The sequence below is a fragment of the Cervus elaphus genome, chromosome 11 (assembly GCF_910594005.1).
Source record: "Cervus elaphus chromosome 11, mCerEla1.1, whole genome shotgun sequence".
Taxonomy (NCBI): domain Eukaryota; kingdom Metazoa; phylum Chordata; class Mammalia; order Artiodactyla; family Cervidae; genus Cervus; species Cervus elaphus.
The window spans coordinates 60,875,049-60,898,122 of NC_057825.1; the positions used below are offsets into that span (position 1 = coordinate 60,875,049).

Genomic DNA, 23,074 nt, shown 5'->3' on the forward strand with positions numbered 1-23,074 from the left:
ACCTTAATTTTCTGAATGCTGAGTTTTAAGCCAACTTTTTCATTCTCCTCTTTCACTTTCATCAAGAGGCTCTTTGGTTCTTCTTCACGTTCTGCCATAATGGTGGTGTCATCTGTGTATCTGAGGTTATTGGTATTTCTCCTGGCAATCTTGATTCCAGCTTGTGCTTCAGTCAGCCCGGCATTTCTCATGATGTACTCTGTATAGAAGTTAAATTAAGCAGCATGACAACATACAGCCTTGACATACTCCTTCCCCAATTTGGAATCAGTTCATTGTTCCATGTCTGGTTCTAGCTGTTGCCTCTTGACCTTCATACGGGTTTCTCAGGAGGCAAGCAAGGTGGTTGTTATTTCCATCTCTTGAGGAATTTTCCAGTTTGTTGTGATCCACACAGTCAACGGCTTTAGCATAGTCAACAAAGCAGAAATATATGTTCTTCTGGAATTCTCTTGCTTTTTCGATGATCCAACGGATGTTGGCAATTTGATCTCTGGTTCCTCTGCCTTTTCTAAATCCAGCTTGAACATACGGAAGTTCTTGGTTCATGTACTGTTGAAAACTAGCTTGGAGAATTTTCAGCATTACTTTGCTAGAGTGTGAGATAAGTGCAATTGTGCGGTAGTCTGAACATTTTTAGGCATTGCCTTTGTTTGGGACTGGGATGAAAACTGACCTTTTCCAGTCTTGTGCCCACTGCTGAGTTTTCCAAATTTGCTGGTATATTGAGTGCAACACTTTCACAGCATCTCCTTTTAGGATTTAAAATAGCTTAAGCTGGAATTCCACCACCTCACTAGCTTTGTTCGTAGTGATGTTTTCTAATGCCCATTTGAGATACACTCCAGGATGTCTGACTGTAGGTGAGTGATCACACCATCATGGTTATTTGGGTCATGAAGATCTTTTTTGTATAGTTCTTCTGTGTATTCTTGCCACCTCTTAATATCTTCTGCTTCTGTTAGGTCCATACCGTTTCTGTCCTTTACTGTGCCCATCTTTGCATGAAATGTTCCCTTGCTGTCTCTAATTTTCTTGAAGAGATCTCTAATCTTTCCCATTCTACTGTTTTCCTCTATTTCTTTGCATTGATCACTGAGGAAGGCTTTCTTATCTCTCCTTGCTATTCTTTTGAACTCTGCATTCAGATGGATATATCTTTTTCTCCTTTGCCTTTCACTTCTCTTCTTTTCTCAGCTATCTGTAAGGCCTCCTCAGACAACCATTTTACCTTTTTGCATTTCTTCTTCTTGGGGATGGTTTTGATCACTGCCTCCTGTACAATTTTACGAACTTCCACCCAGAGTTCTTCAGGTACTCTGTCTATCAGATAGAATGAAAACCACAATCACAGAAAACTAAACTGGTCACATGGAGCACAGCCTTGTCTAACTCAATGAAACTATGAGCCATGCCATGCAGGGCCACCCAAAAGAGGTCATGGCAGAGAGTTCTGACAAAACATGGTCCACTAGAGAAGGGAATGGCAAGCCACCTTAGTATTCTTGCCTTGAGAACCCCATGAACAGTATGAAAAGGCAAAAAGATATAACACTGAAAGATGAACTCTCCAGATTGACAGTTGCCCAATATGCTACTGGAGAAGAGTGGAGAAATAGCTCAGCAAAGAATGAAGAGGCTGAGCCAAAGCAAAAACAATACCCACTCCTAAATATGACTGGTTGGAAGTTAAGTCCAATGCTGTAAAGAACAACATTGCGTAGGAACCTGGAATGTTAGGTCTATGGACCAATACAAGGATGCTGGCTATTTATGCTGGCTTATTTATAAATGACATTATTGTCAACATGGGATTTAAAACACTTCAACCAAATCATCAGGGCAAATTAAGAGTCTGACATTAAGCTGGATATAGTATCTGTATCTTACAAAGGATAGGGAAGAACTTCATGGAAACTACAATAAAACATTACATAAGGTAAAAAAGGATAAAATTTTCACCAATTTCACCTTACACAATACTCATGGATGCAAAGACTTACTTTATATATAAATGAAATTTCCAATAAAATATAAAGTTCCAATAAAAAAAATCCCAATTAGTCTTTTTATAAAGGCTAAATGTAACAAAAGTAATTATGAAGTACAGCAATGCATGTACTTCAAGGTACATGCAAGCAATGCAAGGATCCTGACAAACCAAATATAAAAACTTACTATAAAGACAGTTTGGTGTTAGCATAAGAATAGATAAATAGCACACATATCACGTGCTGTGTGCTAAGTCACTTCAGTCGTGTCTGACTGCTTATGACCTCACGGACTATAGTCCAGAAGCCTGCCAGGTTTCTCTGCTCATGGAATTCTCCAGGCAAGAGTACTGGAGTGGGTTGCCCTTTCCTTCTCCAGGGATCTTCCTGACCCAGGGATCGAACTGGGGTCTCCTGCATTGCAGACAGATTCTTTACTGTCTGATCCACTAGAAAAGCCAGAAATATAAAACAGATCCTACATTTTATTATTCATCAGAGAAATGCAAATTAAATATCATTTCACATGCATTAGATTCATAAATATAGTACTACAAAATAACATCAAGTGTTGAAAAAAATATAGAGAAACAGAATACCTTGCTAGTGAAAATGTAAAAATTGGTATACAACAACTTTGAGGAGCACCATGATAATAGTCAATACTTGAAGATAAGCATACCCTTCCAACTAAGTAACTCACCTCTCAGAAAACCTCATGTAAATGTGAACAAGGAGAAAGACACAAGAATGTTTACTGAAAGTAGCAGTAGCTTTAAACTACAAATTCTCTAGTATCTGCGACAGAACAAATATACAGTTTGCTTCTATGTAACAGAATACATGTGTTCAGTCGTGCCTGACTCTCTTGTCACTCCATGGACTGTAGCCCACCAGGTTCCTCTGTCTGTGGAATTTTCTAGGCAAGAATATTGGAGCAGGTTGCCATTTCTTCCTCCAGGGGATCTTCCCAACCCAGGGATCAAACTTGTATCTCCTGCACTAGCAGACAGGTTCTTTACCACTGAGTCACCTGGGAAGCCCCTCTATAACAGAATATTCTATGGCAATTAAAACGAACTACAGGTATATCTCATTTTATAACGCCTTGCTTTATCATGCTTTGCATATAGTGTGTTTTACAAATTGAAGATTTGTTGTAATCCTGCGTCAAGACAATCTATCTGCGCCATTTTCCCCCCCAAACTTTTAAAAATTTTGTATTGGGGTATAGCCAATTAACAATGTTGTGGTAATTTCAGGTGAAGAGCAAAGGGACTCAGCCATACATATACATGTATCCATTTTCCCCTAAAAGCCCCTTCTACCCAGGTTGTCTGCGCCAATTTTTTTTTTTAAGACAGCATTTGCTCACTTTGTGTCTCTGAGTAACAGCTGGGTAACTCTCACAATACTTCAAACTTTTTTGTTATTATTATATTTGTTATGGAGATGAGAGATCTTTAATGTTACTACTCTACTTGTTTTAGGACACCAAGAACTGCACTCATAAGACAGCAAACTGCCAAAATACATGCTGTGTGTGTTCTGACTGCTCCACTGACCAGCCTTTCCTCCAAAGTCTCTCTTCGCAGGAGCCTCTTATTCTCTGAGACATAAAAATGTTGAAATCAGGCTAATCAACAATCCTACAATGGCCTCTAAGTGTTCAAGTGAAAAGAAGAGGCACAAATCTCTAACTTTAAATCAAAAGTTAGCAATGAGGACTTCCCTGGTGGTACAGTGGATAAAAATTGGCCTGGCAAGGCAGGGGACATGGGTTCAATCCCTGGCTGGGGAACTAAGATCTCACATGCTGAGAGGCAACTAAGCCCACACATCCATGTGTTACAATGAAGACTCTGTGTGCTGCCACACAACTAAGACCTGATAAGGCTAACATAAATATTTTTCTAGAAAAGAAAAAAGTTAGAAATGAATAAGCTTAGTGAGGAAGGCATGCCAAAAGCCAAGACAGGCCAAAGGCTAGGCCTCTTATACCAGTTAGCCAAGCTGTGAATGCAAAGGAAAAGTTCTTGGAGGATATTAAAAGTTCTACTCCAGTGAACATGTGAATAAGAAAGTGAAACAACCTTACTGCTGATATGACAAAAGTTTTAGTAGTCTGGCTACCTCAAATCAGCCGTTAATATTCCCTTAAGCCAAAACCTAATTCAAAGCAAGGCCCTAATTCTTCAATGCTGTGAAGGCTGAGAGAGGTGAGGAAGCTGCTGAAGAAACTTCTGAAGCTAGCAGAGGTTGGTTCACAAAGTTTAAGGAAAGAAGCTGTCTCTGTAACAAGGGATTGCAAGATAAAGCTGCAAGTGCTAATGCAGACACTCCAGCAAGTTATCCAAAGATCTAGCTAAGATAATTAACGAACGTGGTGATGCTAAATAACAGATTTTCAATGCAGACAAAAAACAGCCTTTTATGGGAAGAGGATGCCATTTAGGACTTTCACATCCAGAGGGAAGTCAATGTCAGGCTTCAAAGCCTCAAAGGACAATCTCTTGTTAGGGGGTAATACAGCTGATGACTTGAAGGTGAAACCAATGCTCATTTATCATTCTGAAAATCCCAAGACCTTTAAGAATTATGCTAAATCTACTCTGCCTATGCTCTATTAGTGGAACATCAAAGTCTGCACAACAGCATAACTGTTAACAATATGGTTTACTAAAAATTTTTAACACCACTGCAGAGACCTCGTGCTCAGAAAAAAAGATTCCTTTCATATTACTGCTCACTGACAATGCAAGTGGTTACCCAAGAGCTGACAGAGGTGTACAACCAGATTAATGTTGTTTTCATGCCTGCTAACAAATATCCATTCTGCAGCCCATGGATCAAAGAGGCACTTCAACTTTTAAGGCTGATTATCTCAGAAATAAATTTCATAAGGCTATAGCTGCCATAGATAGTGATTTCCATGATGGACTTGGGCAAAGTAAATTGAAAAGCTTTCTGAAAGGTTTTCTTAATGGCACCTTTTAGATGCCATTAAAAACATCTGTGATACCTGGGACAAGTTCAAAATATCAATTTTAACAGGAGTTTGGAAGCAGATGATTCCAATCGTCACTGATGTCTTTGAGCAGCTTCAAAACTTCAGCGAAAAAAGGAACTGTAGATGTGTTGGAAACAGCAAGAGAACTAAAGTGGAGCCTGAAGATGTAACTTTATTGCTATAACCTCATGATAAGACTTCAATGGGTGAGGAGCTGCTTCTTATGGATAAGCAAACAAAGTGGCTTCTTCAGATGGCATCCACTCCTGGTGAGGACATGAAGATTTTTTAAATGACAACAAAGGATATAGTCTATTATGTAAATTTAGTTGATAAAGCAGTATCAGAGTTTGAGAGGATTTACTCCAATTTTGAAAGAAGTTCTACTGTGGGTAAGATGCTATCAAATAGGACTGCATGCTACACAGAAATATTTTGAGAAAGGAAGAGTCAACCAATGTGTCAAACTTCGTCATTGTCTTATTTTAAAAAACTGCCACAACCACTCCAGCCTTCAGCAATAGGGACAAGACTCTCCACCAAAAAAAAGATTACAACTGGTTGAAGGCTCAGATGACAGTTTGAAATTTTTTTTTTAGTAATAAAGTATCTTTAAGGTATGTACATTATTTCTTTAGACAAAATGCTACTGCATAGACTTCAATAGAGTGTAAACATAACTTTCATAAGCACTGGGAAACCAAAAAACTCATGTGACTTGCTTTATTGCAACATTCCATTTATTGCAGTGGTCTGAGCCCAATCTGCAATATCTCCCAGGTATGCCTGTACAGCTTATATGAATGAAAAAGAAATTTAAAATAACTTAGTGGAAAAACACTTTGCAAATGATAACAAACAGTTTGATAATATTTATTTATAGCTTAAAAATATACTAAATAATAATACATACATACATATGTAATGTACACACAAACCCAAATACTAAAGTATAAAAACACTGGTGGTGGTGGTTTAGTTCCTAAGTTGTGTCTGACTCTTACGACCCCCATGGACTGCAGCCCACCAGGCTTCTCTGTCCATGGGATTTCCTAGGCAAGAATACTGGAGTGGGTTGCCATTTCCTCCTCCAACAAGAACATTATGCACACTAAACACCAAATAGTGACAGTAGTTACTGTAGGAAGGAAGAATGGGAGGGTTTAACTGTTGCTCTAATTTTTATTTTTTAAAAGACCTGTAGCAAATCTGGCAAAATGTTACTAACTGCTCAAAGCTGGGAGTTAATACATGAGTATTTATCATCTTAGTCTCTACCAGTCTTTAGGTGTTTAACATATTACAATTCACATTTTCTTAAAAAGTGGGAAAATGGTTAATTTTACATAAACAGAACTTAACCAGAAGCAAGACTAAAAGTTTGCTCTTCCCAAGAGCACTCCAGATTTTTAAAGAAAGTCAACCACTCATAAAGAGGTAGCAGAAAGTGTCACCCAGCTTAACAGCATAATTAAACCTTATTACTTATGTGCCTATCATTATTAAATAAAGTAGCAATTGTGCTCAAACATCTTAATAAAAGATAACAAGATTTCAGAACATAGCAGAAATTCATTCCAGTATGTTCAGGATTTCTACGTAAGGAAATGTACCATAGACATTCCAGTCTCACCATCTGAAGTTAGATGTCCAGATCCACAGACTTAAGAGAATGAACTTATGGTTACCAGGGGCAAAGAGTGTGGGGGGAAAATAGATTGGGAGTATGGGACTGATATGTACACATTGCTGTATTTAGATAATCAACAAGGATTTACTGTATAGCATAGAGAAAGCTGCTTAATATTCTGAAATAACCTAAATGGGAAAAGAATGTGAAAAAGGATACATGTATAATTGAATCACTTTGCTGGACACCTGAAACACAACACTGTTGTTATATTCCAGTAAAAAATAAAACTATACTCCAATATAAAATTTTTAAATATTAAAAAGAAGTCCAGATCCACCCAACACAAATCACACAGGCTGTGAATGCTCCCCTTTTATTCTATTTTAACCTTTTTTGAGTTGTAGATTCATTTAACACTGATTAAAATCAAACAAAAAACCACAGGCCTTAGAAGAAAAAAAAAATCAGTCGCTCTCTAGCACACAAAGGCCACCCTTAGGCCTCAGTTTTGAACTCCCGCTTCCAAGTTGCTTTCACAAATCTCTATCCCAAACAATGCTGGGTTATGCTGGAAAAGAACGCAGAGTACAGGCTTGAGTTGTAGTTGCGTAAAAGTGACCTTTTGGGCTTTCACCAACTTGGAGAGAGATGGTTAAAGGCTTTAGAGACTTTGCTCCCTAACGAGAGGGGCTGGGCAGATGTCTTTCTCACCTACAACGGACCGAAAGTCTCTTTAAGATGGGGATGGCGGGGGGGGGGAGAATCAAGCAGTTCAGTGTCCCTCAAAGAAAAGAGACAGATACCGGCCCTTTTCTTCCGAGCACCCGCACCCACACAGGCGCACAGGAACCCCCTGGAGAACGTCGCTTTCGAGAGCTGCCGAATCAGAACAGCTATCTGACACCGAAACTACCCCTGCACGCCCCGGCTGCACCTCGACCCCCGAAAGAGTGCGGGTGGGAACTGGTGAAGAGGGGGAGGGGATAACTGACCACCAACAACGGCCTCAACCGCCTCCTGCCAAGTCCGCGCTGCGGCCCACAAAACTCGCGGCCTGAAGAATCGCACACTCACTGGAAAGTGGGGCCGGGTCCTGGTCCCGGCCCGGTCCCCGGAATCCGGCGGGTCTCCCAGGGTTTCGGGGGAGGCGGCGGCTGGGACGCCATCTCCGCCTCCTCTCAGCTCCCGCTCTGAACTGGGACTCTCCAGGCCGACACCGGCCGCTAGAACGCCAGGCACAACTTGCAGAGCGCCGAGCCCTCCACCCGGCCCGCCCCTGACGTCAGGATGTGGCTCGTGGTGCTTTGCTGCTTGGGATTACATACAGTCTAGGTCTATACCACTAATCCATGGGAAGAAATGCTCTCTTTTTATTTGTCCTAGAAAGAATTTCCATTCTAAACCGAGGATAAGAGTTCATCGATATTTCCGGCAGCGGCTACAGATTCCCCAGACGTCGGAATCCCACGGAGGCTTCCCTGGGACAAGTCCCGCACCCTCCGGAGTAATGCCCCACGCACTTCTCTCCCCGCGGAGGAGGCAGGGTGTGTTGCGACTGGCCAGGCATCTTGACTGATTTCCTTGCCAACATGCAGAGGAGAGAGAGTTGTCTCAGTCCTCGCGTGAGGCACCTGGTACTTTCGTTCTAAAGCTCTTGTTTCCTCGGGGAACAGAATTGCTAGACGCAATAGGTGCGTTGTCTTTAGTCTTCCCCGTTCTCTCGGAGGGCTGGAAGGGGTTAAATTTCAGGCTCCGGCGTCCTGGGAGAAGGTGAGGCTAGGAGGTCTGAGGTGAGGGGTTGCGGACTGGGTGCCGGAGAGGTGTGGATGGAGGGGATCGTTGCGTTCCTTCGGGAGAGGCTTTGTTAGCAAGGAGGGGTGCGTGGGAAGTTTTTTTGGATCCGAGTGGAGGGGAGAAGAGCTTGCTTGGTTGGCCGAAGACTCGAGGTTAGACCTGGGGATGAACTTTCCAGAAATTAGATTCCACTGCAGAGTGTATCGGTAGCGCGATGAAGTTACGAGCACCTCCTTATTTAAAAAATCCACACCCCACCCCACGAAATGAATGACCCCCTTCTGTATGAAAATGAGTTTTAAAAGATCCCAGGATGTGAGACTCAACCTGGGTATTTTGCCTGCTCCTTTGCCATAAATAGTTTCTATAATCGTTGGAGGTGTGAAGAGAAAATTCATCTTCTCCTCTAGTAAACCAGGGACCGGGCGAGTTGCCGCTGGTTTGTGGAGAGGAAACTCTAGGGATCCTGACACCTGGGAAGAGGTTCTGTTGCAATACGTTCCAGTTCTTTGTGTACACATGTAAACTAAAAGCAAATACCTTGAAGACAACCAACAATGAAATCCTTACAGCACGGGATGTATTTCTCAAGGCTTGCTTTTAAAGATAATAAATCTAATATGCAATAACTGATTTCTCATGTCTTATGAAATCCTAACATTTCAGCGCTGTACATTTGAAACCAAATTTAAGGCACAGCGTTATTTTCTCCCAATAGTGTTAACGTGCTTGGGAAGTCGCTAGATGGTCGCCAGATGAAAATGATCTTGAGAAGTTTCTAAATCCACTAACATAATTACAGAAGAGGGTTTTGTTCTGCTTCTTAAGACCTCTTCAAATTACTCAAGTCGGGAGGTTTCCTAATTCTGAACAGGTTTGATAATTTTTTAGAGCTATGAGATTATGATGTGTCATTTACTGACTTGTGTGATACTTTGACTCTAGTCAACCCACTAGAGGAACAAACATTGTCTTTAAGCCAAAGGAAAGGTAAAACATACATTTTAACAAAGAGGAAAGTCTCCAGCGAAACCTTCAGTACAAAGTGTCCTTTTTAAAGGTCACTCACGGATTTATTTTTTGTTCAGGAGGGTTTATTTGTTTCTCTTTCTAGTTAAAGCTTAATTCTCAATTAAATGAAATCCTTAACCTTAGCTAATGGAAAGGAGGAGAAAAGATAAAGGGGCAAGATAGAAACAGTTTCTCTGTGAGGCCAGTGCATCAGGGATACACTTTAAATGCTGACAATCAGCTTCTTAAAGAATGCCAACCCCTTCTCAGCACCAAACTACTAGATTAAATGGGCTAGGGGAAGAGATTCAGATCTTTTGTAAATAATGGTCACACAGAGCTTCATTTTGTCAAGAGTGTTCTCCACATATTCTTTACTTTCCAAGCTCCAATTTACTTAGGCAACCCTAAATCAATGTTTCCCAGTCTGGGTGTCTGAAAGTTCTCACTGGTGTGTCCAGACAGACCTGATTTCCTTCCCTGCCTCTCCCTCCCAACTGCACATATTTAACTGAATTAGAACCCAGCCACAGGCAATCTGTTGTTTGTAGTCTTGCCTGCTCAACTGATTTTTATGGTGAAGAATTCCAAAGAACTATCTACCTGTCTTCATTATTTTCTGTCAAGGATCTGCTCTTGATAAGTGGCCACAAACATTTAGACACTTGAATTTAGTAGTGGGTTTAAAAGGTTAGAAAACATAAACTGATTCTAAGAGTCACATCTTCATAGAAAGCAGTTGGTAAGAGCTTCACTCTCCCACTAATATTAAGCAAGTTTGTTTGAATTATGACTTTGCACAAATTAAAGGTGCCAGTCTTTTGTCAGTACCTCAGTACCATTACCATGCAATTATAGTTTTATAAAATATCACTAGTTCCTCATTTCAAACTAATGTGAGCTGATTCATTAATCAGAAGACCCTGCCCCCAAAAAGAATGATTCCATAATTTAATTTTTATTACCCCTCCTTCCAGGCAACAAGAGCCCATTCTCTATGCAGTATTTACTTCTAAGTGAGTTTTTTCAAATTGAAAAGTAGCAAGTTGTTTAGACAACAATTACTCTGAAATATTTTGCATTTAATTTGTTTTTGTTGGAGTTTTTACTTGTGTAGGAAAGAATAGATTGTTCTCACTTTGTTAATAGTTGGTTGTTTTTTAGTTATTATTTCGTCAAAGTAAAATTGACATTTTTGAATCTACTGATCATTTTATTTTGAATACTTGTCTACTTAACTGTCATTAAGGTCAGTCGAGTATTATGTAACATAGAATGATCTGATTATTTTTTCTAGCAAAAATATAAAATATTTATTTTCGGCTGTATGGGTCTTCATTGCTGCACCTGCTTTTCTCTGGTTGTGGCAAGTGGGGACTACTCTCTTGTGGCACATGGGCTTAGTTGCTTTGCAGCATGGCGAATCTTCCTGGATCAGGAATCGAAACTGTCTCCTGCATTGGCAGGCAGATTATTTACCACTGAACCACCAGGGAAACTGCTAGTAAACTCATTTTTTATTTCTAACAGGAAAGTTGATCGAATTTACTACTCTGTGCTCTCAAACAATACTGAATGGTACAAAATAAAAAGCAAAATTGCAGTCTCTATTCTTGTTTTCATTGTCCTCCCCAGAGACAACCATATTTTATTTGTTTTATTTTTATTTTTTTTGATTGATTTAGTTACGTTGATACACTTATCATAATCTAGAATGTTGAGTCCTCGACAACTAGAAACTTTTACCTGATCCATCTAATAAAGTGCCTTCAAGTTTATGTTTCAATATGGATGTAATGAAAGCAACGTTATTGGAGAGTACCAAATAGTGATGAACTTTGAATACCAAATATGAACTTTTTATCCTTAAAGAGGCTTATCCTTAAAGGTGACCATATATTTGTCTGTGAAAGTAAAGCACAAAAGATGCTCATTAGTTTTACTTGCTCTTTTGTTCTAGTTGCAGTTACTGAATATGTTTCCTCTGACTGCGGAAAACAAGCGTGTGGCCCAGTTGTTGCTCAGTACTGGTACCTGTCCAAGATGTATCTTCAGATTCTGTGGTGTGGATTTTCACGCACCATACAAACTTCCCTACAAGGTATTTTCTTTCTTTCTGAAGTTAAGAAAGGGTCTCTCTTTTTAAAGTTAGTACCTGTGTATTTGAGAGCAAGTATCTGTTCATAACTCTTCATTAAAAAACTGTAATAAAATAATTAATGATAATTTTAGAATTTCCATTACCATATAAATGTAAGTTCCTTCTTAAGTGATTATATGTTGCATTTAATGTAGTAGGATCTTTGTGGAGCAATTCCCTGGTACATTTAATGTTTGCATAGACCTTTCCTAAAGACTGTCTAGACAGGATATCACAAAATAGTGTTTCTCACCAGATTTTAGTAAAATATAACAGACGGGGTTGGAAGCATTATGAGTTTGGTTGCCTTTTCTTCTTTTTCTGTTTTTTATTTTACCACTTGTATGTACAGATAGGGGTACTTATAACTTTCTAGAAGTAAATGCTTATCATCTATCATCACTTGTGCTATTCATAACAAAAAAGTAATGTTCTGAGGTCTTTGACATTTATGGTAATATACAGAGAGCTTTGACATTTTATAGAATATTTCATATAAGATACATAACATTTTGTGAAATATATTTTACTCTAATAGTGATGTTCATTTCAGAGGCAGATAGTAATTATATATGTATATAAATGTGTACTTATATAAGCAGTACAAATTCACACACATGCATGCCTGCACGCTCAGTTTCCTATAATTAAAAAAAAATTTCCCAGGGACTTCCCTGGCTGTCTAGTGGTTAAGAATCTGTGCTTCCATTTCAGGGGGCATGGGTTCAATCCCTGGTTGGGGAACTAAGATCCCACCTGCTGCACATGGCACAGACAGAAAAAAAATTTCCCAGGAGTTAACAACAGCAGTCATTCCTTCTATGTATTAATCGTTTCTATTATCTTGGAAATTAGTAATTATGTCCAGTATTCATATACATTTTTATATGTCAAGTGCTCATATAATCCTCATAATAACCTATTAGGTAAGTACATACTATGATTGTCTCTATTTTCAGATGACGAAACTGAGGCACAGAGAGGTTAAGCAACCTGCCCAAAGTTACACAGCTATTAAGTGAGCAAGCTAGGATATGAACTGTCTGTCTGAATCCAAAGCCTAGAATTTGGAGCTAGAAGACATGGATTTGAACCCCAGTTCCACCACTTTCCAGCTTCAGTTTTCTCCTCTGTAAATGGAATTGATGATAACATCCACCTCACAGGATTTTAAGGGACAATATCTAATAACGTATGTGAAAACACTTTGAAAACTGAAAATGGTACATATGCTATGAAAACTAATAAATATATCTATATCATTTATATGCATAATAACTACAAAGTAATAAGATTGAGTTTATGTAACTCTCCTCAATTATTTTCAGATACATTGTTTTATACATATGTTGTAAGTTTTGTATAGAGACTTAGTGTTACCAACTAATATATCATTTTATGTAAATAAACATGAAAATATCTGAGGACTTTATTGGGTAAATATACTTATATTTTGGTATTTTCTAATCATGTCATATATGTGCACATACATATTAATATATCTGTACAATGTTTATTGACATTATAGATCTTAGGTAATAATAAACATATTTGTGTGGGCCATAATATACCTGTATGTGTATATATGTATGAGTACATACTTCTCTATTAAAGATTTAATAGGAAAACTAATGTCTTAATAAAATGAATTAAATTTGTTTGAGTGAAAGATTTTTCCCTTTGGAGTCAGTAAATTGTAATGTGAGTGAATTTCAAAGGGATATTTATTCAGCAACTGAATAATATCTGCCTAATTTAGACAAAACAGAAGAAAAGTCCTCTGAATATTTAGATGAGTGGTATGTCTGAAATATGAGAATGTTTGAAAGCAGTGCCACAATTTACATTCCAATACTAAGAGTGACAGAAATTAGGGAAACCAGAATGTAGTAAAGAGCTTTTTTCAATAATTGCCTATTAGTGGTATGTAATTATGATGCCAAATTTCAGCATTGCCAGCATCTGTTTACCTTTGTGTCGTTAATTGCCTTGAAATTATTTTTACTTAGTAGACTTTTAATTTAATTTTTTAGATTTCATATTAAACATTGAACATATGAGATTTTTGTGGTTGTGAGATTATTAAATAACCTAATATGAATGGAAATTCAGTTTGCATTTCTACTTGTTAATAATTAGAATTGAAGTTTTTTATTTTGTTTATTTGTGTTGCTGAAATTAGCAAGTGAATGATCATCAAAACAGAACTACAAATCAAATTAGAAAATTTGTTAATGGAGCTTTTCCATCTCAGATTTAAGAATTTAGCTCCACTGATGTATGAAACCCTTTTGAAAAATTATTCACACACATATTATAGGAGCTAGGTAAATCTCTTCTAAATTCTCCCGAAAGCCAGTGCTGGTTAATAAAACAAATTCGTTGCTCCAGAATTGATGTAAATCAGCATTGTATAAGTCTATGATACATCATAATTTTCATTCCTGTTTTCATGCTTCATCTTATCTTTAAGGATATTGTCAAAGAGTCATTACTTTTTCTTTTTAATTAACTTTTCAGGAGTTGCTCAGTGAACTACAAAAATTTCTGGAAGCTGAAGAAGATGAATTAGTTTCTGAAGTTCCAAACCCACCTCCCAAGAAAATTCGACTCCAAGAACCAGAAGATCGGATTGATGGGATGGATAGTCTGAGTCAAAATGGAGGGAGAAAGCTCTCAGTGACTGAAGATGGAAGCAGTTCTTCCAAGAATTTGAATTTAAATGTATGCAATGTATGCCTAGGAATTCTTCAAGATTTCTGTGAAAAAGAGTTCATTAAAAAGGTACACTGATTTTTTTTATTAATGTGTAATATATAAAGATTTTCAGTTCTAAGGCCTATAGTTCCTGTATCCAAAGGAAGAATGCCATTCATTTTAACTTGTTTCACACAAATGGATCATTGGAATATTTTCTTAATTTTTTTAAAAAAAGAAGTCTACTATTCTCAAATTACCTTTTTATCAACATGTCTGAAAAAAATCAATGACATATGTATCCATGTATTTCTGTTCTGAGTGCTATTCAATTGAACAAAATATGGCAGTTTCCCCTTTGCTGTTTAACATAGCTAAGGAGTTAGAGAAACAGTTCTTTTTGAGACTTCTCAGTGTCTAGAACTTTGTGAAAGGTACATGATTAAAGGTGAGATTGCTTTTTGTCGCCAGGTGTTAAGAGTGCCTATTTGGCTCTATTTTGTTTAAAATCGTTTCTGAATTATCAGGTGACTTAATAGCAAAGTATTTTGACATTCGATAGATTGTTCTGCAGGTGAGTCCTGGCTCTTTTGGCGCCTTGTGACATCAAATATTTGATTTCAGGATTGTTTTGGCAATTCCTAGAAATTTGTGTAACACTTTTTTTATGGAATAAAAAATACTTTCTATGTAATACTTTTTTAGGTGTGCCAAAAGGTTGAGGCCTCTGGGTTTGAATTCACCAACTTGGTATTGTCAGTCTCCTTCCCACCACAGCTATCTGTAAGAGAGGTAAGGTCATTTACATTCATAAAACTATATGTGAAGTATGCAATAAAATTCCTAAAAAAATAGGGAAGTATAAATATTCCTTACCATATTATGTTTTCACACTTTGTGTATTTATTGAATGACTGAAAGCATTATATTATAAATGTTTAATAATGTTGAATGAATGAATGAAAAAAGGAATTATTGGTTCAAGTTAATCTATCCCTCACAGGACTGCCATCTTTTTTAAAGGTCCTTATTCAGCAGCAACATTCATTGAGCATTAGCTCTGTGTGAGACATGCTGGTCAGAGAAAGAGATTTAACCAGGACTTCAGAGATCTTTGGGGCTTCCCTGATAGCTCAGTTGGTAAAGAATCTGCCTGCAATGCAGGACACCCCAGTTCTATTCCTGGGTTGGGAAGATCCGCTGGATAAGGGATAGGCTTTTCAAAACTTATTTGTTACTCAACCCAGTTTAAACAAACTATACATCTTCAGAATATTCTTGTATTTTGAACATAAATTTTGTGCATCTCTACTGCCTTATTTCTTCTATGTTATCAGCTTAGATCTTATAAAACTTGGAACTTGTCTGTATGTAAAATTAACTACTGACCTATGTGACATTCACTGATGCTGGTTATCTCATAATTCATGTTGGAATATACAATTGAGTCAGTTGAAATCATTCACCTTTTTTCCTACTTATAAAGAAGAAAATTAAGATCACAGATAAATTGATTTAAAAGCAAATAATTTTTCATTTGCCTGGTAGTATTTATTATATTCCTGTTTACAGAAGAACCTAGGAAAGGGATGAGCTCAAATAAAGAATTTTTAAAAAAATCAAACTGTTAAATTTGTATTCACTCTTCCATATTTCTGGCCCTACCAGTTCCTTTCTGGCTAAGCTATAATTTTAGCTTATCATCATTATAGAAGCACTAATTTAAAAGTGTAGGAAGAAAAACTTGCATTTAGTATAATCGCCATCATGTTCACTGAGTTTGGGAGAATATGGAAGGAGGGGTGGAGTACAGTTCCTGTACACGTTTTCCTAGGAACTAGTTGGACTAGTTGGTCTGGTCAGGACAGTTACAGACTAATATTGCTAAAGAGCGGAAAAACAAGTGATGAACTGACAAACACCTGTTAGATAGCAAGTAAAACATGATAAGCAGAATAAATGGAGACCGTATCCAGGGATTCACAGAAGATAACAATATGGAAACTAGTTGGATCTAATACTTAGAGACTCCAAAGCCTTCATAACAGCATACAAAATTTGGATGATAAAGTTGGTTATAAGAGAGAGTAATAAATATCTCTTAGCTATCATGGTGACTTTCTGAAATTGACCTTACCACTTGAATGTAACTATGGAAGGATTTTTGTTGTTGTTGCAAGATTCAGATTTGTTTAAAGGAGAGATGTAATATTGTGATGTGGCAAGAAATTATGTACATGCATTGAGATCTGAGATCCTGAAAGTGGAAGGATGCTGAACACCCAGAGAAGCATGAAAAGAGAAACGGCATCAATGACAGGAGTGGAACTGTGTTACAACACAGTTGTCCCTTGGTCAAGGGCAGAAGTGATGAGTTGCAGACATAAGAGAGTCATGAAAGTATGCAGTAGTATGAGGGACTTTTGGTGTTAAGGCACTTGATGGAAATCACAGTTTAAAGCACATTGTCTTGACAGCTTTTGAATTGGAACAGTTTACTTTCTTAAAGTAGTTGTTCTCAAACTTTAATGTGCATAGGAATCAATTGGAGAGTCCCCTAGGCCCCATCCCCAGGGATTCTGATACAGTAGGTGAGTGGGACGCGTGAATTTGCATTTCTAACAAGCTCCTGGGTGATGTTGGTGCCGCTATAAGGACCACACATTGAGGACCACTGCCCTAAAGGATAATGGGGGAACTAATCTACTCCTAAGTGAACAAATCTTTTAAAATTTGTATTCCTGATAGGATGGGAGAAGTAGGCATAATTAGAATATATACTAGACTTTTGATATGTAGACTTCAAGCAGTTCAGAGGAAGAGGCAGTCAAAGAAAAAATGGCATAGGAATCTGGCCTGGAAAATAAAAGGATTGGGAAATTCAGAGAAAGTGCAATTCAGACCTTAGTTAAAGCCAGATTATCCATGTGAGTTCCCTGGCAGTCCAGGGATTAGTACTTGTGCTTTCACTACCATGGCCTGGTTTCAGTTCCCGGTTGGGGAACTAAGATTCTGCAAGCCATGCGGCATGACCAAAAAAAAAAGCAAATTACCCCAACCAATAAAATAAAGTTTAGGGAGAAAATTACATCCTGATGAAGAAGAAATGGAGGCTATCTTCTCTCACTTTCTCTGTGTGTGTGTGTAAACATTTGTATTTATATATTTGTTTGACTTTTTCTTTGATAAGTTTCAAAAGTAGTAAGACTAGCCTAATGAACCCTATGTGTATCATCCAACTCCAACAATTAAATTTTTTTTTAATTTTACCAACCTGATATCAATTTTTAAAAAATATAGAAAAGGTGAAGTCAAATTAAGGCAAATGTAGAAGGAGGCTTAGATCTATAGTAACAGCAAAGGGAAAAATGAGTACAGACTTGCAAGAATTGCTAAGGAAGACTTGGGGTACTTAAAGTTATATTTAGATCAACAAAGAGATGAAAAGGGGATAGATCTGCTTTCTGATACTAAAGGTATACTGCTGATGCATGATATAAAGAAAGCAGAACCCTGAAGACCCTATTTTGTTTGTCAAAGAAAGTGAAAGTGAAGTCACTCAGTCATGTCTGACTCTTTGCAACCCCATGGACTGTAGCCTGCCAGGCTCCTCCATCCATGGAAATTTCCAGGCGGGGATACTGGAGTGGGTTGCCATTTCCTTCTCCAAGGAAAATGACCTGCAAATGAAAAGGTTCAAATGGTCACTGCTAAGGGAATGAAAGCTCCACATGGTCAGTTCAGTTCAGTTGCTCAGTTGTATCTGACTTTCTGGAACCCCATGGACTGCAGCATGCCAGGCTTCCCTGTCCATCACCAACTTCCAGAACTTGCGTTTGAGCTTGTCCATCAAGTTGGTGATGCCATCCAACCATCTCATCCTTTGTCATCCATTCTCCTGCCTTCAGTCTTTACCAGCATCAGGGTCTTTTCCAGTGAGTCAGTTCTTTGCATCAGGAGGCCAAAGTATTGGAATTTTAGCTTCAGTATCAGTTCTTCCAGTGAATATTCAGGACTGATTTCCTTTAGGATTGACTGGTTTGATCTCCTTGCAGTCCAAGGGACTCTCAAGAGCCTTCTTCAATACCTCAGTTCAAAGCATCAGTTCTTTGGTGCTCAACTTTCTTTATGGGCCAACTCTCACTCCATACATGACTACTGGGAAACCCATAGCTTTGACCAGATGGACCTTTGTTGGCAAAGTAATATCTCTGCTTTTTAATATGCTGTCTAGGTTGGTCATAGCTTTTCTTCCAAGGGTAAGTGTCTCTTAATTTCATGGCTACAGTCACCATATGCAGTGATTTTGGAGCCCAGGAAAATAGTCTCTCACTGTTTCCATTGATTCGCCATCTATTTGCCATGAAGTGATGGGACTGGATGCCATGATCCTAGTTTTTTGAATGTTGAGTTTTAAGCCAGCTTTTTCACTCTTCTAAAGAGGAGAGCCACTTTCATCAAGAGGCTCTTTAGTTCTTCTTCACTTTCTGCCATAACGGTGGTGTCATCTGCCTATCTGAGGTTACTGATATTTCTCCCAACAATCTTGGTTCCGACCTGTGCTTCATCAAGCCTGGCATTTCACATGACTCAACCTGCATGTAAGTTAAATAAGCAGGGTGACAATATACAACTTTGATGTACTTCTTTCCCAATTTGGAACCAGTCCGTTGTTCTAAGTCCAGTTCTAACTGTTGCTTCTTGACCTGCATACAGATTTCTCAGGAGGCAGATAAGGTGGTCTGGTATTCCCATCTCTTGAGGAATTTTCCACAGTTTGTGTGATCCACACAGTCAAAGGCTTTGACATCATAGTCAATAAAGCAGAAATAGATGTTTTTCTGGAACTTTCTTGCTTTTTCAATGATCCAGCAGATGTTGGCAGTTTGATCTCTGATTCCTCTGCCTTTTCTAAATCCAGCTTGAACATCTAGAAGTTCGGTTCATGGATGGTTGAAGCCTAAGTTGGAGAATTTTGAGCCATGCTTTGCTAGTGTGTGAGATGAGTGCAGTTGTGCGGTGGTTTGAACATTCTTTGGCATTGCCTTTCCTAGGGATTGGAATGAAAACTGAACTTTTCCAGTCTTGTGGCCACTGCTGAGTTTTCCAAATTTGCTGGCATATTCAGTGCAGCACTTTCACAGCATCATCTTTCAGGATTTGAAATAGCTCCACTAGTTTTGTTCATAGTGATGCTTTCTAAGGCCCATTTGACTTCTCACTCCAGGATGTCTGGCTGTAGGTGAGTGATCACACCATCATGGTTATCTGGGTCATGAAGATCTTTTTTGTATAGTTCTTCTGTGTATTCTTGCCATCTCATCTTAATAACTTCTGCTTCTGTTAGGTTCATACCATTTCTGTCCTTTATTGTGCCCATCTTTGCATGAAGTGTTCCCTTGGTATCTCTAATTTTGTTGAAGAGATCTCTAGTCTTTCCCATTCTGTTGTTTTCTTCTATTTCTTTGCACTGATTACTGAGGAAGTCTTTCTTATCTCTCCTTGCTATTCTTTGGAACTCTGCATTCAGATGGGTATACATTTCCTTTTCTCTTTTGCCTTCACTTCTCGTCTTTTCTCAGCTATTTGTAAGGCCTCCTCAGACAACCATTTTGGCCTTTTTGCATTTCTTTTTCTTGGGGATGGTCTTGATCCCTGCCTCCTGTACAATGTCATGAACCTCTGTCCATAGTTCTTCAGGTACTCTGTCTATCAGATCTAGTCCCTTGAGTCTCTTTGTAACTTCCACTGTATAATCATAAGGGATTTGATTTAGGTAATACCTGAATGGTCTCATGGTTTTTCCCTACTTTCTTCAATTTAAGTATGAATTTTGCAATAAGGAGTACATGATCTGAGCCACAGTCAGCTCCTGGTCTTGTTTTTGCTGACTGTATAGAGCTTCTCCATCTTTGGCTGCAAATAATATAATCAGTCTGATTTTAGTATTGACCATCTGGTGATGTCCATGTATAGAGTTGTTTCTTGTGTTGTTGGAGGAGGATGTTTGCTATGACCAGTGTAGTATGTTCCCTTGGAAAAACTCTGTTAGACTTTGCCCTACTTCATTTTGGTACTCCAAGGCCAAACTTGCCTGTTACTCCAGGTGTTTCTTGATTTCCCGCTTTTGCATTCCAGTCCCCCATGATGAAAAGGACATCTTTTTTAGGTGTTAGTTCTAGAAGGTCTTGTAGGTCATCATAGAACTATTTAACTTGAGCTTCTTTGGCATTATTGGTTGAGACATAGACTTGGATTACTGTGATATTGAATGGTTTGCCTTGGAAACGAACAGAGGTCATTCTGTCATTTTTGAGATTGCACCAAAGTACTGCATTTCAGACTCTTTTGCTGACTATGATGGCTACTTCATTTCTTCTAAGGGATTCTTGCCCACAGTAGTAGATATAATGGTCATCTGAATTAAATTCACCCATTCCAGTCCATTTTAGTTCAGTGATTTCTAAAAAGTCAACATTCACTCTTGCCATCTCCTGTTTGACTACTTCCAATTTGCCTTGATTCATGGGCCTAACATTCCAGGTTCCTATGCAATATTGTTTTTTATAGTATTGGATTTTATTTCCATCACCAGTCACATCTACAACTGGGCATTGTTTTCACTTTGGCTCTGCCTCTTCATTACTTCTGCAGTTATTTCTCCACTCTTCTACAGCAGCATATTGAACACCTAGAGTTTATCTTTCAGTGTCTTATCTTTTTGCCTTTTCATACTGTTTTGGGGGTTCTCATGGCAAGAATACTGAAATGGTTTGCCATTCCCTTCTCCAGTGGACCACGTTTTGTCAGACCTCTCTACCACGACCCATCCGTCTTGGTTGGCCCTACAGGGCATGTCTCATAGTTTCATTGAGTTGGATAAGGCTGTGGTCCATGTGATCAGTTTCTCTCTTCCCTCTGATAGATAAGGATAAGAGATTTACGGAAGCTTCCTGATGAGAGAGACTGACTGTGGGGGAAACTGGGCAGGGCCATGCTCAGTAAATCTTAATCCAGTTTTCTGTTGATGCGTGGAGCTGTGTTCCCTTCCTGTTGATTTGGCCCAGGCCAAACTATGGTAGGGCTTCCCTGGTGGCTCAGAGGTTAAAGCGTCTGCCCGCAATGCGGGAGACCTGGGTTCGATCCCTGGGTCGGGAAGATCCCCTGGAGAAGGAAACGGTAACCCACTCCAGTATTCTTGTCTGGAGAATCCCATGGACGGAGGAGCCTCGTGGGCGACAGTCCATGCGGTCACAAAGAGTCGGACATGACTGAGTGACTTAACTTAAACTATGACAGCTGTGAGGATTATAATGGTGGTCTCCTTCAAAAGGACTTGTGCATGCACTGTTGTTTTCAGTGCCCCTGACCCCGTAGCAGGCCACTGTCGACCCACACCTCTGCCAGAGACTCCTGGACACTCACAGGCAAGTCTCTTGTGGGGACTCTGCTCATTTCTCCTGGCTCCTGGTATACACAAAGTTTTGTCTGTGCCCTCCAAGAGTCTGTTTCCCCAGTCCCCAGTCCAGATTGTTAAGCATTTCCAAATGGGTTCAGGTGTTCAGATCTGGATGAATTACATTCCAGAATAGATTGAAAAGAAACTTGCCGCCTCCATGATCATTGAGAGGTTTTAAAAGCAGATTTTCCAAACGTCTAGAGACAGATGAGGGCAGTTGTAACTTTCCAAAGCAGAGGAAAGTTGGTTTTGTTACCTACCAACTAGTGACCTTGAATCTAAAAGCCTGGCAAGATTCTAGATCAGAAACTAAAGAGTCAATTGTGGACAGTGAGGATAAGGAAAACTTAGTTGAACAAATTCATTAGAGTCGAATTACGTCTGTATTATTTCTTGCATTTACAGTCTAGTAGGACTGGTTCGTCTGAGCGTGCTCAGTCGTGTCCGACTCCTTACAACCCCCTGGACTGTAGCCTGCCAGGCTCCTCTGTCCGTGGGATTTCCCAGACAGGAGTATTGGAGTGGGTTGCCATTCCCTTCTCCAGGGGATCTTCCTGACCCAGGACTGGTAGAACAGGGAAATGCAGCAGCACCTGTATGACTGGGACTCAGCTAGTCGTTTGATCAGGTTTCTTTCCCATGGTAACTTCCTAAAAAGTGGCAGGAAATGTGACCAGGATGTGAAAACAGTTGGGTGGATTTTGGTCATGCCCAGAAGGAGCTGATTAACGACTGGTATCAGACTGGATGATGTTTTTCCAAAGGTGCTCTGTAGATCAACCACTTGAAACTCACTTTAGGAAAGATGTCGAAAACATTGTAGGCCTTGTCTCAGACCTCCTAAATCGTAATCTCTAGAGAGAGGTCAGAGAAGCCTCTCCACAAGTTAGGTACATATTAGAATTCAAGAATCACCAAACTTCAGGGAGATTTCTGGTGTGCTGCAAGACTCTTTTCATACCTTGTCCTGTTCATGATTTCTATCAGTGATGATGGAACATGTGATCGTGAGGAACACTTACTATAGTTGTGCATGACAGAGACTTGTGAGTATAACAGACAGGTTAACTATTAGAATTGAGGTCCAAAAAGATCTCAAGAATAGGGAAAATCTAACAAGATAAAATTTAATAGAATTAAACGTATGTTTTTATACTTGTGTTTATAAAAACAACTGCCAAGTAAAGGATGAGGCAGGAGTAGCTTCAGAGCTCTGTTTATAGCAAAGCTTAAGGGTTTTAGTTAGTAGCCCAATGTGAATTATGGATGTGATTAGATAAGCTCTTTGGATTTCAGTCCAGATATTAGAAGTATAGCAAGGAGAAATAAGAAGGACTTC

At 38.9% G+C, this 23,074-nt stretch overlaps 2 protein-coding genes across 5 annotated transcripts in view; one reads left to right on the forward strand and one right to left on the reverse strand.

Moving 5' to 3' along the window:
• PEX13 (peroxisomal biogenesis factor 13) overlaps positions 1-7,950 on the reverse strand; it is a 33,066-nt gene extending 25,116 nt beyond the window's left edge. Inside the window, exon 1 of the mRNA XM_043917932.1 lies at positions 7,709-7,950. Coding sequence (XP_043773867.1) covers positions 7,709-7,800 — 92 coding nt within the window. The 5' untranslated portion in view covers positions 7,801-7,950. The remainder of the gene's footprint in view (positions 1-7,708) is intronic.
• A 34-nt stretch (positions 7,951-7,984) lies between these two features.
• Positions 7,985-23,074, forward strand: part of PUS10 (pseudouridine synthase 10) — a 76,779-nt gene continuing 61,689 nt past the window's right edge. Inside the window, exons 1-4 of one of the 4 annotated variants that reach the window (XM_043917928.1) lie at positions 7,985-8,325; positions 11,400-11,540; positions 14,100-14,363; positions 14,982-15,068. In XM_043917928.1, the coding sequence (XP_043773863.1) occupies positions 11,415-11,540; positions 14,100-14,363; positions 14,982-15,068 (477 nt within the window). In that variant the 5' untranslated portion in view covers positions 7,985-8,325; positions 11,400-11,414. Of the gene's footprint in view, positions 8,326-8,346; positions 8,425-11,399; positions 11,541-12,538; positions 12,772-14,099; positions 14,364-14,981; positions 15,069-23,074 lie in introns of those variants that run through there. The other 3 variants (XM_043917929.1, XM_043917930.1, XM_043917931.1) reach the window with 3 other exon arrangements.